Raw genomic sequence first — 17,920 nt, 5'->3', positions numbered from 1 at the left:
ATAATTTTGATCTCTGAAATCGAAGGATCTTCAAATACATGCTGAATGCAAGGCCAGCTGCAAAAATAGCTGTGTCCATGCTTACCACTGTGCCTCTACAGTAAGTACAGATAACACAAGTATTTTTTTTTTAATGCTTGGACAGAGCATTAGTAAATCTGGCCCACAGAGTGATGACAAAATTGCATCAAAAATGAAAGAGTCACAGATTATGTGGCAGAGTGTTGATAATTATGGGTAAAAACCAAAAAAAGCACTCACAGTACAGAGGGGCTCTGCTGCTTATCCACTTTATAACAAAATTGTATTATAATTGCTTTTTCATTTACTTTTAAAAGATATTTATTTCACATTTGCGTGATCTGAAAACCCCCACATTAATCATGAACTCAGGAAAGCGGTTGCGCCGGTGTTGACGTCACTGGGATCTGCCTACAGCAGCACAAGCTTTAATTGTTCAGCTCTCTGAGGTGGAATATAAACAACACCAATCAAATCAGCCCCATTCTCTTTCCCTCGATTGACTCTAATAGTGTTTATGTTTCTCAGCAGGGGGGCGTTTTGTGTGTGTGTGTGTGTGTGTGTGTTGTGTATTTCCCCTCTCCATGGAGAGAACAGAAACTCTACATAATAAACAGCCAGGTATTGCTGTGCTCAGTGATGTAATTGAAAGTAATGAGATTCAACTCTCTCAGCAGGTGTTACGGCTTCAGTGTTGCATGAGTTCCTGTGTGTGTGTGCGCGTGTGTGTTTGTGTATGTACACGCGCATGCACGTGTGTAGGTAGTTTCTAGTGAACAAAAAAAAAAAGGAAAAAAAAGGGAGAAACCAATCAGGGCAAGCATACGGAATTTGTTTACCAACCAAAAACTAAAATATATTCTGGTTAAATATTTCACTGATTATCGCCTTCTTTATAGATGTTGTCATCTGGACCAAAATAATTAAATGAATAAATTCTGGATGTTTTAATGCTTCTTAAAGGTGTTAAGCTGACCGTTGAATAAACCATAGAGCCCGAGGCTAAAGAATCCTTTCTGATATCTACTTTCCAGAAAATGATTTTATTCTTGCCACTCTGCCGACTGCCTCAGTGCTGAAAGAAAGAAATGAAACGCCTTCAAGGTGTCCTCAACATCTATAAATGTGTGTTGAATGAAAAGCGGAAACAACCTGTATTGCTGTATCCCTTTTAAATTAATTCATTAATGTTTATTTATGTAACATTATATTAAACTGCTCAACTGGTGTTTATTTAAAACTGACAGGAAATATGCAGATGACTTTATTTCCTCTAAAAAAATGAGTTCCTGTCTTTTATCAGGAATTTGGATGACATAGATGATTTTCTGGAAAAGAAAGGTGGTTTTTGAACCACCACGATGTATACAGTTAGGTCCGTGACAATGACAAAGTTTTTGTAGTTTTATTTCTGAGTGATATATTTGCACTGGATCTTTCAATATGAGGAGAAACTGACATAAGTAAAGGGGGCAACTATTTGCCTGAAAAAACCTTTTGGCTCTCGGAGGAGACGGACGCACTTTTTCTCCTCTCCCTTATCTTCCCTGCTTAGTTCTTATGTCCTTGTCTAGTCTCGTGTTTTTTGTATTACTTTTCCCTGGAACACACTCTCACAGTCTGTTTCTAAAACCTAAAGGGAATTATGGATTTGATCAACTGGTCTCTGAATGCTATTGACACCCTTTTCTCAAGGAGAAGTCTGGGAGGGACTTTCCCTGCCGGATACACGATGGACGGGTGGCAGAAATGGAGGATCGTGTGCCTGGCAGGACTGTCGATCGAGGACGCTGAAGATATCTACCTATTCGGAACCATGATAACAGGGTTCTTGCTGATCGGAGCTGGCTTGACCCTGACTTATCAGAGAATTAAGAAAGGGGAACCGGCTGTTCAAACCCCCCCAAGGCTGCCCGCTGGGATTGAAACGATGGTACGAGGCGCGACTTCTCAGAACTGGCTCATTGAAAGCAGCATGGTTAAGACCTTGGAGACGCTTACAGCTGCCGTGAATACTCAGAATAACACCTCTGAGCGTATATTGGGTTACATCAAGGAGAGGCCTGCTCAGAATAACACCTTTGAGGGAAAGTTGGATTACATTGGGGTGGCTGTAGCTCAGGTGGCAGAGCAGGTCAGCCACTAATCAGAAGGCTGATTAAAGAACAGCTTTGAAATTCTCATGAGTTGTTGCAAAAGGAAAATTAACATCATAATCCGGCTACCCCTTCGGCGCCAGCTGTGGGCTCAAGGCTGAAGCCGAACAAAAACTCCCTGATAACGACTGTGTTGAGTCTGTTCCTTCCCATTCCATGCAAGGCCACCTGGGTTGGCTGAAAGACTGTTTAATTAGCCTGGCAGGGCGAAGGACACTGTCTCAGCTGAACTATGGACACGCACACACATACATATACTGATACTGATAAGCACGCACTGACGCATCACCCTCCCTACCCCGGATCCAACACCACCTCCAACGCTTACCTCCCCTCTGATCATAGCTGGACTGGCCATCGGGCATACCGGGCATTTGCCCGGTGGGCCGCTGGCGATTTTTTGTTTTTATGGGCCGATGGATTTATTAATTTTTTTAGGAAGGGTGTATATATATATATAATGAAAGGTATTGGATTGGCCAATTGGTCATGATCGACTCTGGGCTGGACCAATTACAGCCGAGGAGGCTGGATGCACCCGCCCCCTTGTTTAGCAATCACGTGATTTTCGCGCATTGCATGCCGGGAACTAGTGGCAAAACAATCCAAGTACCGCATCAAATGCAAGCATTTGCAGCACCGCAAAACGTTCATTCTCCGGTTCCAATACCTTCTTGTTTTTTCTTTGGCGCACAAAAAAGGAATGTACAAAACAAAAGGAAAACAATGCCGGTCCGTACAAAGACAGACTCGACGAAAAGACAAAGAAAAGATACGAGGAAAAAACAAAGGAGTGAAAGGGTCAGACCCTTACGAGCACACAGAGGGACAAAAGACATCAGCGTGCTGCCCAACTTTCACCACGCTCAGATTTATAATTATACGCTTCTTGGAGTGAGTGCATACACTCATGAAGTTTAGTAACTTCAGGTCACTGCAACAAGCCCAGGTACAGTTTACCGACGGATGGGTACAGGACCTTGAAATGCACCGTGTAGAACGAAAGACCATCGTACGAACAAAGGTAAGTGTACCAGTCTCACAAATCGTCTCCATAAATACACATTCGTTAACCGTTTATTAATATAACCTTTGAGCTCAACGGTAATTAATCAGTAGTGGAAATAATTTTTGGTAGCATTACAGAAATGTAGCAGTGACAATAATATTGTATGTTGCAATCGCACTGGACAATTAGTGATACAAAACAACTGTTTTATCCTGTGAATAAAAGTATATGTTTTTGTCAATGTACCATGGTGATAACAGAAGCGAAACGCAATATTGTGTCAGGACAATTCACTATTTATGCACAATAAATAAAGGAGCATAGCGCGACAATTTCTGTTCAGCGCCAGACTTGCTTGTAACCTATATCACCAATTATGTTAAGAAAAATGACGTATTAACTACTACAAAACTCTGACCTTTGTGGGAATGCTTGGAGCAGACTAACATGTGAGCTGGAGTGTTCTGAGACGTTTATTATTATTAAACGTCTCAGAATTTGGTATATCCAGACCATCCGTGGGCTCTTACTTCGGAAACATGGCTTAAAAATTTTCTCTTCAACGACGTAATCCGATAAAAAACGATCTCTTTGCCCGTCGGCTTCCCGTGGCTGTCATGCGACCGGCTATTGCAGTTAATAATACAACAGCTTCTTGCCATTTTTTGGGTTTCTTTTTATCGCTGTGTAACTGAGTTCAATTGAAAGCCTGCGTGCGCTAGTACCTCTTGCCACAAGTTCCCAGAATCTTTTGCGGTTTTACCCCTGAATGACGTCACATTTTCAATCTTTATCCTGGTGGGCCGGTCTCTAGTAAAAATGCCCAGGCCGATTTTTTGTCCCAGTCCAGCCTTGCCTCTGATGTGGACATCGGGTCAGTTGGAGGCGCAGTCGAAGATTGCAGCGGTACCAGATCAGATGTACACACTGGAACTCTTTCCCATGTTGCTTGTCTGTGTTTATTGTGCTATGGTGTGTTGATATCTGTGCATTCCTGTATTATCCTTCTGTATTACACATTTCGATGTTTTTTTTCCTCGCTACCTAGCTTGACCTGTCTCCCCAATGCGATGTTTGTATTGTATGTACGGTCGGCAAGGTCTGTCATCTCGGTTGTGGGCAAAAGACCTGCAACTGACAAATAAAGCCTATCTCATCTCATCTCAAAATAAACCTATAAGAGAGATTGCAAAATATGTAAGATTGGTTCAGTCGACCATCTATGACATTCTTAAGAAGAATGAATGCAGTGAAGCTCAGCGACACCAAAAGGCCCGCAAGCTCACAGAAAACAACTAAAGTGCATGATGACAGAATAGTTTGAAAGAAAAAAGGTTGATAATTGTAAAGGTCTACAAACAAGAGATGCCTTGTAAAGAGATGGTTTACAACAAAGTGCAAAAATCTGATAACAAGAATTGAAAAGGACCACATTAGATTTACCAACAAATAAATAAATAATCATTAGATAGATGAAACCAAGGTTTACTTGTATCAGAATCATGAGAAGAGAAAAATATGAAAAATGAGCGGAACGGCTCAGGATCTGAAGCAAACATCATTTGTCAAACATGGTGGAGGCAGTACAAATGAAGAAAACACTTTGGGAAGGCACTTACTGCATCCAAGTATTAAATGTCTTATGAATGTCTTATGGTCACTGATTCAGTCTCTTCCCTTCCTACCTTTGATTCTGTGCTTAGCGTGGCAGCAAAACAACAAGAACCACCGATTTGGTGAACAATGAAGAGAAACAACCCAACCTTCCCCAGTTTGAAATGTTAAAATGTGCCTCAGGTTGCATGATGCTTGTTCTGAAGTGACATGTATGTGACAGTCCCTTTATATGCCACTGTGGTTCATCACTCATGCATTTCATCTATTATCCTGAAAGCCTTGGAAATTAGCTGTGTTTATACCTGCCCCTGTCATTTCCTCACATGTCTGCATTAAAGCAAGGGAAATTAATCGAAAAATGTTTGCTTTGTTTGGATCAGTAATGAATGTGAACACCCTCAGTGTCGGAGGCTATGTCAAAACAAATCTCTCACTTCACACATTATCTTAACCAACAATTAGCACGCCTTTGCATGATGGTTTTATTTTAAGCAAATAAACCAAATAACAAAACCTCTGACAAGATTAGTGCACTATTGTGAGTCTCAGTAATGCTTAATAAGGAAAAAAGCCTGGTATGTTTTATCTAAAAGCCACGTTTTTTTAAGATGGCCTGTCTGCTATTGTGTGTTTCACATAGAAAAACCACAAACACACTAATTAAAAGCAAAAAGCCTACACATGCTTACTTCTGGACTTGCTGTCCAGGTGGTGGTACAGGTCACTGAGGCAACACATGGTAACACAGAGTTATTGCAGTAAGTAAATATCACAAGCTCTACCCACCGCTGTAATGAAAGAGAACAGAAGGTGATCCAATTGTCGAATCATCTATTTTAGATAAAAATAGTTCAGAGCGTAGGTGTGAGTGTCTGTGCATGTCACTGCTGTCATAAAGCATATGATTTTAAAAAAGCCACATGATTGCAATGAGATTTTTAAATTTGGTACATATCGATGATGTGCTGACAGGTCACACTTTTATCAACACTTTTTCTCATCCATAACCTAACAATCACCATTTGATTACACAGACACCAAGTGCCAGATGCTATATTTCCACATTATATTTCTATTTGGACTTCTCTGGAAAAAGTCTCTGAAGCAAAAATGATTCACTGCACTATCATGGAGGCGGCATGATGGCACAGTGGTTAGCACTGAGATCTCATAGCAAGACGTTTTGGGGTTTAAACTGGCTGATCAGTCCTGTGTGGAGCTTGCACATTCTCCTTGCGCTTCTCTTGGTTTTTGATGGCTTTCTTCCACAGTCCACAGTATATGTTGGCATACTTACAGCAGGTCAACTGCAGATCCTAAATGAGCTGTAGGTGTAAAAAGCACAATGTGTTCAGGGTGTTGCCACATTTACCGGCTCCAGCCTCTGTGTGAACCTAATTGGATTAGTTACTAGGAAAATGGATAGAGCTTTGGTTTTATATTCAAAAGCTCACAGTCAAATTAAATTCATTTAAAATTACAGCATTTCGCTTTATACTTTATGTCATCCATGCCTGTGAATTGTGAGCGAAATGATAGCCATTTGAAATAATTTAGAGAAAATATACTCAATGAGAAAAAAGCTTTTTCCATGAAGTTTAGTGTAAAGAAGGGATAAATCAGAGGCCCCTCAGAGGCAGGACCTTCCACAGCTGTCGGAGCAGGAAGCAATAGCAGGTTACCTTTGCTAACAAGTTCTTAATGAATACACATTAGTAGGCCACTGGTATGGGATTGTAGGAGGCTGCAGATGCAGGCAAGAATAAGTCAGTTTAAGGCTTTAAAATAAGCAATAAAATCCTAAAATCTATTCTACAAGCCACAGATAGCAAGTCATTAAAAAGGCTATTTGATAAACAGTATCACAAACAAACACTTGATCTTTGAGGAATATTAAGTGCATACTTAGGATCTATTTAGTTTTTGACATGACTGCGTGCCCACTTGCAGGTAAGCCTTTCAGAGAGGCAGGAGTGTGTTGAGGAAATATTACACATTTTGTCAGTTTCTTCCAGGCTTCTCAAACTGAATACATGATTTGCATAAAAGTGCCTAAACTGAAATCAAGCTGATTAAACTCATATGGCAGCTTTGTTTGGCAAAGTTAGCCTATTCATGCTTCAGGGCCACAAATCTGTTTCCACGCATTTCTGATCTATGCATTGTGCTTGAAGTTTGAATCAGCCCCAGCTGGATTCTTATGGGTTCCCATGGGGATTCTAAGCCAGAGAGGACAATTATAACTGGGAAGATGGTGGCATTTCACCATCCAGACACTGAATTAGCCGGTGCTGAAAGGGCACCGTTTATCTTTTGTTGGTGTAAAGTGCAAGGAAAGTTTGTCCTCTTTATCCAGGTTACATGGTGGTGGCCTTTGCTAACTTTGAGCCATTTACATATTTATATGTAAAAAAAATTATATATATATATAATATGTATAATTTTTTTCTTCTGCATCTGTTCATACTATTGCTGGAAAACTCATACATCTGCTGAAGATCTAATTTCATTTCCCCATCATTTAATTTTCCAGTGTTTTACAGTACCTGTAATAGCAGCCTCTCATCGCCAATGATGGCGGCTTTCCTCCAGTCAATTACTTCAGAGAAGGGAAGCTCCCAGCCATTACTTAGAATAACTGGAATACATGCAGCCTGTGAGGAAATACAAATGAAAAATTAAAAACAAACATGAAGAAAGAGGCACTACAAGCAGAGGCCATTCTATTTTGAGCTGAAGTGGAAAATACGTCAGAAATTTACTGTTGTTAACTTTGTGGGCAACCATGGCGTAGCTTAAATAACACACTCTCACACACATTTGCAAATTGGATTTGTAGAAAGATATCAGCTGAGCAAACAGGGGGTGTAACATTAATTCACATTAAAGTTTTTGGGTGTGATTGTGAACTTGTCCAGTTGTTCACCTCAGCAGGGCTGTCCTCCCTATAAGAAATAGGTTAAATAAAGGCTAAAGAAAACATTAACTTGAAACTGTTTACAAGATTTAGTAGATAAAGTGAAGGAGAAAAATCACAGTGATGCATAAAGTGTAAGCAGAATTTTAAAGTAGAGCACTGGGATGGATCAGCTTTTGGTCTTTTTTTTGTAAGGCATTTATCTTCTTCGGTAGCTTCCCTTTAATGAGACACTTTCAACAGGTTCCAAATAAGTCTTTCAGAAACAAATGGAGTTGCCAAAAAGATTAAGGACAAAATAAACTGTATTTATTTATTTTTGCTGTATGCCTCAATATTTAGAGGGTTCATTTGTGTGACTTGATTCATAGGGAGCTGATTTCATTTCCCACAGGAGCTCTGTGCGTTGCTCTAAATTCATTTTATGAATAAGAATAACTTTATTAATCCCCAAAGGGAAATTGCTTTGTAACAGTTGTTCAAAATTGTGGAAGTTGTAAAATTATACAACTTCAGCAGAAAGAAAATAAATTTTACAACTAGATGAAACGAAGGACCTCCCATGACGTTCGCTGGAGCAGTTAGTCATTCTCAAAACGGTTCATCGTTCGTGTTTAATCGATGAGAGTTGATTGTGCACTCCTCTGCACTATTAAACTGTGTTTAAATGGAAGATACTCTATTTTCTGGCTAATTTGTTTCATTTCACATATTTTATGCATCATTTAAAGGCTTGTGGTGTTGTTTTATTATATTCTCTGCTAAGATTATTATAACAGCTTGAACAACTTTGCTTCACATGTTAGAAAGCAGTTCTAGAAAGCAGGTCTAGGCTCTTTAGACGCCGATCCATGACTGAAAATACATGGTATTGTGCGTTTTCCTATTCAGGTATGCTTGGGATCACTGTTTCCAGACATACTTTTTTGTCATCATAATTTCATTAATTTTAGCATGATCCCCAACACCAGTGGCTGAAATGCAGAGCCTCCAGCACATTTTATAGATAGCTGTAGACACTGCTTTACCTGCTCCCTGATGATTTGAACCACAAATTTCACATTTCAATTACTCTGAATACTTTTTGTCACTGATATGTAGAGTAGATGGACCAACTGAAGGGCTGGATGCATCTCTCGGGTCCTGCATCAGATCTTTTCTGTTTTTATTTTCTTTTTCTTGCTAGTATAAAAAGGCCTAACGATACAATTTAAAACGAGTTCTTTGCTAAGTTGTCTGTTACGTTTAGACCAAACCTGCTTAGCTGCCTGTTTTAACGCTTTAAGCATGTTTTTGCTTGTTAAGGGGCTTAACAAGCTAAAAACAAATTCCTCAAAAAGTAGTCAGGTATAAGGCGATGTTTAGCACTGTTGCCTAACAGCAAGAAGGTTCCTGATCTTAATCTTTTTGTTTGGTGTCTGTGCCTGTGTAGGTTTTTCTCGAGGTACTACAGCTTCCTCTCCTAGTCCAAAATCGTGCTTGCCAATACATGATGTGTGTGCAAAGAGCGGCTGCTCAGGCCAACTGTTGCCCCTCCACATGATTCACTCTGTAGACGACCATGCCAGAGTTGATCAATGTACACTCAGCGGAGCTGTCCCGTGTGACATCCTTCCAGGAATCATGCTGTAGCTCTATGATTCCTGGAAATCACAGCAGCAAAGGAGGAATTTAGTGTCTCTTTAATGTGCTTGTCTTATCCACCACGGGAGTGCTTGTCTTCTCTCAAATAATTTCTTTAGCAAATGCTTGTCATCTATGCACATCTGACATGCAGCACTTAAGCACACTGCTTGAATATATTCCTTCTCTGGTGTACCAGGAACTTTTTTCTTGTTTTTTAATGGACAGAAACCTTCTGAGATCGCTCATATCAAGTTCTTCAAGTAAGTTCAGCCATTTCTTTCACTAGTGTACAACAAAGAGGGCATCACAACCAAACAATATACTTAGAGATGGGACTGCAGGCTGATTCCTCCCACTCTGTCAAAGACTGAGGTTGCTGTGTCTAGTACTATAGGACACCGACTAGTGACAGTACAGCTTTAATTTTATATTGCAGTTTTTAGAACTGTTTCATTTCACTTAGAAGAAATAAAAAAAATTTCTCATGACTTTAAATGGAACACTTTTGAATAGAAACATTTTGTAATTTGGTAAGTTACCTCTATGTTGGTGAGTTATTTTTACTAAATCAAAAAGGCCAACTGCAGTTTCACTGATGAAAATTTCCAAAAATGAACAAATGTGTTTTTTGCAAATGAATTCTTCATGTGTGGTTGTTAAGTAGCGGCGCAGTGTCTGCAAAGAACGAACAAATTTCAGTATGTTTGGTATTTTCATTTAAAGTTCAAGTTTGACTGGATTCTCAATCAAGTGAAACCGAGAGATTAAAGGAGATTCACAAAATGCCGAGTGCATTACGGGTGACCCGTCGATGCAAATTCTCACTGCTTTGATTAGTCTGGCTTTGTGAGATGACGTTCTCTTTTCTCATCTTGTCTTTTTTCCCCACTGTCATCCTCTTACATGTCTCTCTCTTTGTCCGTCCTCTCCTCTACTGTCCTCTGAATTTTGATGATTATTAAACCACTGCAGAGGTTTATTTTCTCACCTCTAGCAAACACATCGGACATGCTGAAAAGGCCATTAAAATAATTGAGATGCATTTAAATGAAAGTTTAAATAAAAGCAATGAGAACATTTTTAGACACTTCTTCTTTCAGCTAAACCTGCTAGCTTTGATACTGTAAAATTCAGCCTTGATTTGCCCGTTGCTTTTGGTTAAAAACTGTGAAATGTATGGTACCAGAAATCAGCTACAGAGAAGTCAGTTGTGTTTGTCTTATTTGTCTTATGTGCACCCTTCTAGAAGCAGACATATAAATGTGTTTTAATTACTAACATTTATAGTTTAAAATACTTTGCTCACAATTAAAATATGTATGTATACCTTAAAATCTGCAAACTTTTACAAAATATATGTTAAGCATTAGTGAAATAGTGAAGAGTTCAACACAAACTGGAATTGTGTAAAGTTCATCTTCAAAGGAAACATTTTTGAACCTCTGAAATGTGCTGTTTTCACACAAACCTTTGGTCTAAGGGAAAACAGTTTTTGGTTTGTTTTGTGCTTTCTCAAGTTTCTCAAGTTACAACTTAATTAGTGAGTGTTTACAGTCAGCATTTTTCGTGCAAACTATTGAAGCTGACAGCAATTAAAGCAAATATTGAGGGTTTTAAACACAGTACATTCTTTGTGACTGACTTCACAACCATCAACCCCCAGCAATGCACATTTTTCCTTAGTGACTGGAGGTTGCCAGCGGGTCGTCAACTAGTGTCTGTGTTGTATAATAGAAATGGGAATCTCTAGCCAGCCTACGATATGATATTGTTACAATATTTCAATATTTTGGCACTGCATAAATAAAATTCATTTTCAGCTCTGATACAATATTATTGTAGCTTTTTACATTTTGCGATATGCTGATCATTGCAATAACATACACTGCATTTTATTTATTTTTTAACTACTCAAGTTGGCAATTTGAAGTCTGTTTCTGATAATATATGAATTACCTCTGATAAATTGTCAAAAATCACATATTTGTTGCTGCCTACATAAACAGAAATTCCTATTATCAAAAGTTCTCATTTATTTTTTACATTTCTGCTTAGCACGCTTTCTGTTCTATAAAATTACAACCAGCTGGCAGCCAGTTGAGTCTTCTGTAGTTCATTCCTGACAAAGACTCCTTTAGACTGATGGCAACATGTTAGCAATCTGTCTTCATTTATAAATTAGACAGCAATTATTTGCACACCTTCAGCAATCTCTCTGAGCATGACTGCAATTAGTCCAAGTCAGACTGTGGCTGTTTGCAGAAACATTACCTCCTATCAGGCAACATCTTCAATCACCTTATTGTCAAGTTATTGTGAATGTGCAACATCATCAGGTTCTGGGCAACCATTTGGTCACCAAAAGTTGCTGCTCGATTGAATACAATCTTTTGTAACAATACAGTCGTTTCTTGCCATATTTTTACTAGTGTGACCGAGCCATTAGCTTGCTGTATTACTGTGCTGTATCGATTTATGCCTCTATAGTGTCTAGGCTTGTGCAACCTAGTCCTAGTCAAACGTCTAAAATGTTCTAGGAAAACAGAAACACCATAAAGGTTTTTAGAGTGACAGTTCTAAAAAACTCCTGAGGTTAGCATGCACCGCCCATTTATGTCTGCATGTAAATGTGTATTCTGTCTACAACAGAATGCATAATCAGAAGCATAAAATAAACAAAGAAGAACAAGGAAAACAAGACTGCCAAGGGCAACCACAAGGCAGAGCCAGATACTTAATGTCAAAACAACATTACGACAACGTGCTAATGCAAGATGAAAACGTCTGCGGTCTGAGGATGAGTGTGAATGTCCCTTTCTTGCTTCTCTGCGGTGTATCAACAGAAAGAGGCTTTTCGTGTCAGTGAAATGACAGATTGCCAATAGTAATAAGATGCTGTGCTGTAGGAGGAGGACACGGAACTGTTTGATTAGTCAAGTTTCTGAGCTGAAGCCTTACAGCCTGACTGACAAGCCTTTACCGGTAATTCTGAGAAAACTTTAGAATGATGAGCACGCGTGCTTGGGTCTATTTTCTCTGAAAAAGGAAATGACCAGAAGAAAATTATTTAATTTAATTAAAAATCTGGGTGTTTTAGACAATAAATATTAAAACAAACACATTTTCTTTTTCTTTTTTTTTAAAGATATTAAACCTTTTTTATTGGGAAGCATCCAATATTTTCTCTTAGGACTCTGACAGCAGCCCAGGATCCAAAGAGGACTTCTTCTTCATGATTTCTTTTTGTTTAAGTTACCATTATTAAAACATACAGCATAATATGTTATGTATAAACAACTAGAAAAAACAAAGGAAAAAAATCCCAATTTCTTTTAAGATGTTTGTTTCCCATATTATTTGTGAGACATCTCATATGATTTTGCCACTTTCTCGTTTTTTTCATACAACAGAAAATGTGCCCTCATGCGAAACATGAAATACAGGGAGTGCAGAATTATTAGGTAAATGAGTATTTTGTCCACATCATCCTCTTCATGCATGTTGTCTTACTCCAAGCTGTATAGGCTCGAAAGCCTACTACCAATTAAGCATATTAGGTGATGTGCATCTCTGTAATGAGAAGGGGTGTGGTCTAATGACATCAACACCCTATATCAGGTGTGCATAATTATTAGGCAACTTCCTTTCCTTTGGCAAAATGGGTCAAAAGAAGGACTTGACAGGCTCAGAAAAGTCAAAAATAGTGAGATATCTTGCAGAGGGATGCAGCAGTCTCAAAATTGCAAAGCTTCTGAAGCGTGATCATCGAACAATCAAGCGTTTCATTCAAAATAGTCAACAGGGTCGCAAGACGTGTGTGGAAAAACCAAGGCACAAAATAACTGCCCATGAACTGAGAAAAGTCAAGCGTGCAGCTGCCAAGATGCCACTTGCCACCAGTTTGGCCATATTTCAGAGCTGCAACATCACTGGAGTGCCCAAAAGCACAAGGTGTGCAATACTCAGAGACATGGCCAAGGTAAGAAAGGCTGAAAGACGACCACCACTGAACAAGACGCACAAGCTGAAACGTCAAGACTGGGCCAAGAAATATCTCAAGACTGGTTTTTCTAAGGTTTTATGGACTGATGAAATGAGAGTGAGTCTTGATGGGCCAGATGGATGGGCCCGTGGCTGGATTGGTAAAGGGCAGAGAGCTCCAGTCCAACTCAGACGCCAGCAAGGTGGAGGTGGAGTACTGGTTTGGGCTGGTATCATCAAAGATGAGCTTGTGGGGCCTTTTCGGGTTGAGGATGGAGTCAAGCTCAACTCCCAGTCCTACTGCCAGTTTCTGGAAGACACCTTCTTCAAGCAGTGGTACAGGAAGAAGTCTGCATCCTTCAAGAAAAACATGATTTTCATGCAAGACAATGCTCCATCACACGCGTCCAAGTACTCCACAGCGTGGCTGGCAAGAAAGGGTATAAAAGAAGAAAAACTAATGACATGGCCTCCTTGTTCACCTGATCTGAACCCCATTGAGAACCTGTGGTCCATCATCAAATGTGAGATTTACAAGGAGGGAAAACAGTACACCTCTCTGAACAGTGTCTGGGAGGCTGTGGTTGCTGCTGCACGCAGTGTTGATGGTGAACAGATCAAAACACTGACAGAATCCATGGATGGCAGGCTTTTGAGTGTCCTTGCAAAGAAAGGTGGCTATATTGGTTGCTGATTTGTTTTTGTTTTGTTTTTGAATGTCAGAAATGTATATTTGTGAATGTGGAGATGTTATATTGGTTTCACTGGTAAAAATAAATAATTGAAATGGGTATATATTTGTTTTTTGTTAAGTTGCCTAATAATTATGCACAGTAATAGTCACCTGCACACACAGATATCCCCCTAAAATAGCTAAAACTAAAAACAAACTAAAAACTACTTCCACAAACATTCATCTTTGATATTAATGAGTTTTTTGGGTTCATTGAGAACATGGTTGTTGTTCAATAATAAAATTATTCCTCAAAAATACAACTTGCCTAAGAATTCTGCACTCCCTGTAGTCATAAGATACCAACTATTTGTCCATGAACAGGGATATGAATTGTTTTTATTTTGGTGACAGATTTTTAGATAATTTTAGGTAACTCATCATCCTAACCCTATATATATGTATATATACATACACATACATATATATACATACATATATATGTGTGTATATATATGTATGTATATATATATATGTGTACATATATATACACACACACACACACACACACACATATATATATATATATATATATATATATATATATATATATATATATATATATATATATATATATATATATATATATATGTGTATAATTTTAACATTTCTTATCTATTTCTCTTTCAGGTGGAGAGTAGAGAGTAAAAAATTTCAATAGAAAATACCGACGTGGTAGGTCAAGACTAAACCTGACAAAATGATTGCACACACATCACTGTTTGAAATCTTTTTTTCTGAGGTGAGAATATGATCTAAAGTTTGGATACAAAAAATAATGCCACCACGCAACAGTCACACAGGCTAGGGAAAAATGTCAATTCCCCAACCAGTTGGCAAGTGATTGCTAGACTAAGCTGTGCAGCACTCTATTTGTAAACCCTTTTACCTCTTAATAGCATTAAACCTCAAGCCGTCTGGTGAATGGAGGTGTGACTCATGACATATTTTATACAAGTCTGTATAAAACTACATGGACAAATCAACAATATTTAAAGACATTATCCATACACACGCAATTGACTGATTTACCTGCAAGGCCTCCAGGAAGCGGAAAGATCCAAGACGCCGGCCCCGTGGCACCAGGCAGAAGGTAGAGTTATGAAGTAGCTCCTGGTAGTCAAACCTATGCAAAGACACATTTTTAGAAAATAATTAGAAAGTGGGCACAAAAACTGACTAAAAATGTGCAAAAATGGTTTTGTTATGTGAAACGATATTTTAAATATATTCTCAGAATCAATTATCAGATGAGGAAAAGAGAGATAAATAAAGATAATCAAATGTCTAAAAGTTGTGCATTGTTCAAGACATTTCAGTGCATTTTTCTGATCTATAGAGTGGAAACAAACAAAGGCCAAAGTGAAAAATGATTGTCAGGCTGAATCTATGCTCGCACTTTGTCACTTCCTCCTTAGTGTCCAAACCTCAATTTCACAGAACAATCAAAAGCAGCTTACTTTTAAATGACTACCGCAGCCTTTTTTCAAGGACTTTCCTAAAATGTGTCTATGTAGAAGTCAGGGTGGTACCTCCTTCAGATCAAACGATATGGAGGATGGTGGATAAATAATAAAATGTGCTGGAAATAGCACTCCGCAGCTGTTATAAAATCAAACATAGTGGCCCTGAACACATTTCATCTGATCAAGATATGAGAACAGAGAATCGTCCATGCTGGGTTGCTTTCAGTGAAGGCTTCAGTCAGCTGTGTTGGAGAGAACTATTGATCTGAAAGCATAGTTTATCTTGTCCGTCAAGTGAGATCAATGAAAACGTTTGAAGGCCAGTGCTAATATTTTTCTAATGAAATTCTTTTAGTGCAGGTTAGCGTCCCCTTAGGGTAGAGTGAGTTAGATTTCACTCAAAGGTTAGCTGATTTCAGCTTGAAGCTAGTGTGACTGCAGAAAATTGTAAAAAATAAGAAAAAAAATCAAATCATAACCATCAATCGCTTGTCCTTGTACATTGCTCCTACATAGAAACCTGAAAATTCAGCAGTAATAATGGACTTGGCTGAGAACCTGAAGTCATAGAAGAACATGTATTATGAATGTACTGTAGTAATGGTGGTATGAATAATCATTAAACATAACGTTGGCAGGAGACTTTTTTCTTGCCATAATTCTGTAGTCTTAAGAAAAGTGTGTTGCTGATAATACTGGTACAACAGAAATATTTAATATAAAATGATGACATAGGAAAAAGGTTCATATAGAGATAATTAGACTCAGGTTTTAGTACATTTGTAACCTCAACACGATTAACGTTTGGAGTCTAGTTTTATTTGCATTATTGTTAAATAGTTCGAACAGGACAATTTTTACCTGATCTGTGTTGTGAAACATCACTCCACCTGATTTTGATTTAGGTCTTTTCTGTAAAATGGGATTTCTTCCTCCCCACAGTCTCCACGTACCTGCTCACAGAGGATTTTTGGAGTTCTCTTTCTAATATTATTTTACTATTGTAGGGTCTTTATTTTACTAGAAAGTGCTTTGACATAGCTGTTGTTGTGAACTTTGACACTATTCTGTGGTGTAGAGTAGAGACAGTAGTAACACATGTCCCATGTATAGTGTTATTTAGTTTTTGTCCCATCTCCCACTGGAAAGTGAGATAAAAAGACTGTAGCAAACATAAAAAGGTGCATCTACTATGCAGATAATAAAAGTAATCGAACATATATGAAGTATTATATATGTTCTAATAAAATACTGAATTCAGGAACAGTAATGCAAGATCGTGCAACATTAAAAAGAAACATTTATTATACTTATGATGCTAATATTTACAAGAATTACTACATTACTTTTTGTAAATTAAAAAAAAAAGCATAAGTAATGCCTAACGTCCAAAATGTGGTTATCTAGAGATAACGCATCAGTGATCAAAAATGATTTGTCTTTAAAAAAAAGTTTTCTATAAACTCTAATAGTTGGACTTCAGACTTTACTCAACTTTTTTTTTTCCTGGCAAGTCACTTTTGTCAGTCGAAAGTCTTTGACTTTAAAGCTCTGACAGCGTATGTGTCAGAGTGTGTGTGTGTGTGTGTGTGTGTGTGTGTGTGTGTGTGCGTGTGTATGTGCATGATTTGAGGGCTGGCCTGAGGAGATTTCAGTTTGGAGTCTAATCTGTCTGGGGATCAACTGTCCACACAACCTCAACACTAGACAGGTGTGTGTGTGCATGTGCATGTCCACCTGCCTGGAATGTCTGCCTCCATAATGTGGGTGTATGATAAGTCTTCATGATGAGAAAGCGTCTGGCATATCACTTACTGTCACTGCACTTTTTGTGTGTTGCAGTGTGTGCGTATATGTGTTTGTATTTGTGTGACAGAGGAAGCAAGCATAATAAGATGTCAGACGTCCAGTTTGTCACCCAAAGACAAGGTCATGTTGACTGCCACTGAGGGAAATGAACAAAGACAAAGTCAGCTTGTCACATCTAAAGATGGGAATTTGAGAATAACAAGACATATTATTTGGCTAAAATTAAATCTCGCTCCACCACACAGCTCCTCTGATTCACGCTTTCATTGCCAAACATGACTTTTTTGTAAACTCTTTTCAATAAAGCCTGGTTTGTTTTTTATGATGTCATCATCGCCTGCCTTTCCCAGAGGCCAATTCGGTAATGAAATGCCCGGGGAACCTGGCTTGTTTTGGTGAGGTGAAGCTGTTTTGTCCTGAGATGCAAGCTGAACCCTAATTTTGGACATTGGAGGATTTTTGAGGTCTTTTGGCATAAAAGCCCCAGAGTTGGAGATACAGCCTATCCCAGCTGTCTTAGGGCAAGAGGCACGTCTTTGGACTGTGGGAGGAAGCCGGAGAGAACCCACACAAACATGTGGAAAC

At 38.6% G+C, this 17,920-nt stretch overlaps 1 protein-coding gene across 1 annotated transcript in view; it reads right to left on the bottom strand.

Annotated features, from left to right (window-relative positions):
• Window positions 1-16,104, bottom strand: part of LOC308397091 (exostosin-1-like) — a gene marked incomplete at both ends in the record, with an annotated part of 61,039 nt that extends 44,935 nt beyond the window's left edge. The window contains 3 exons of the mRNA XM_080882806.1: window positions 7,350-7,457; window positions 15,093-15,186; window positions 16,028-16,104. Of these exons, the coding sequence (XP_080738932.1) occupies window positions 7,350-7,457; window positions 15,093-15,186; window positions 16,028-16,104 (279 nt within the window). The remainder of the gene's footprint in view (window positions 1-7,349; window positions 7,458-15,092; window positions 15,187-16,027) is intronic.
• Window positions 16,105-17,920: the final 1,816 nt, after the last annotated feature.

The sequence above is a fragment of the Rhamphochromis sp. 'chilingali' genome, assembly GCF_963969265.1.
Source record: "Rhamphochromis sp. 'chilingali' genome assembly, chromosome: 5".
In the NCBI taxonomy this organism is placed as follows: Eukaryota; Metazoa; Chordata; class Actinopteri; order Cichliformes; family Cichlidae; genus Rhamphochromis; species Rhamphochromis sp. 'chilingali'.
The sequence above is the reverse complement of the archived record's forward strand: the minus strand, read 5'-3'. Positions and strand labels throughout refer to the sequence as shown.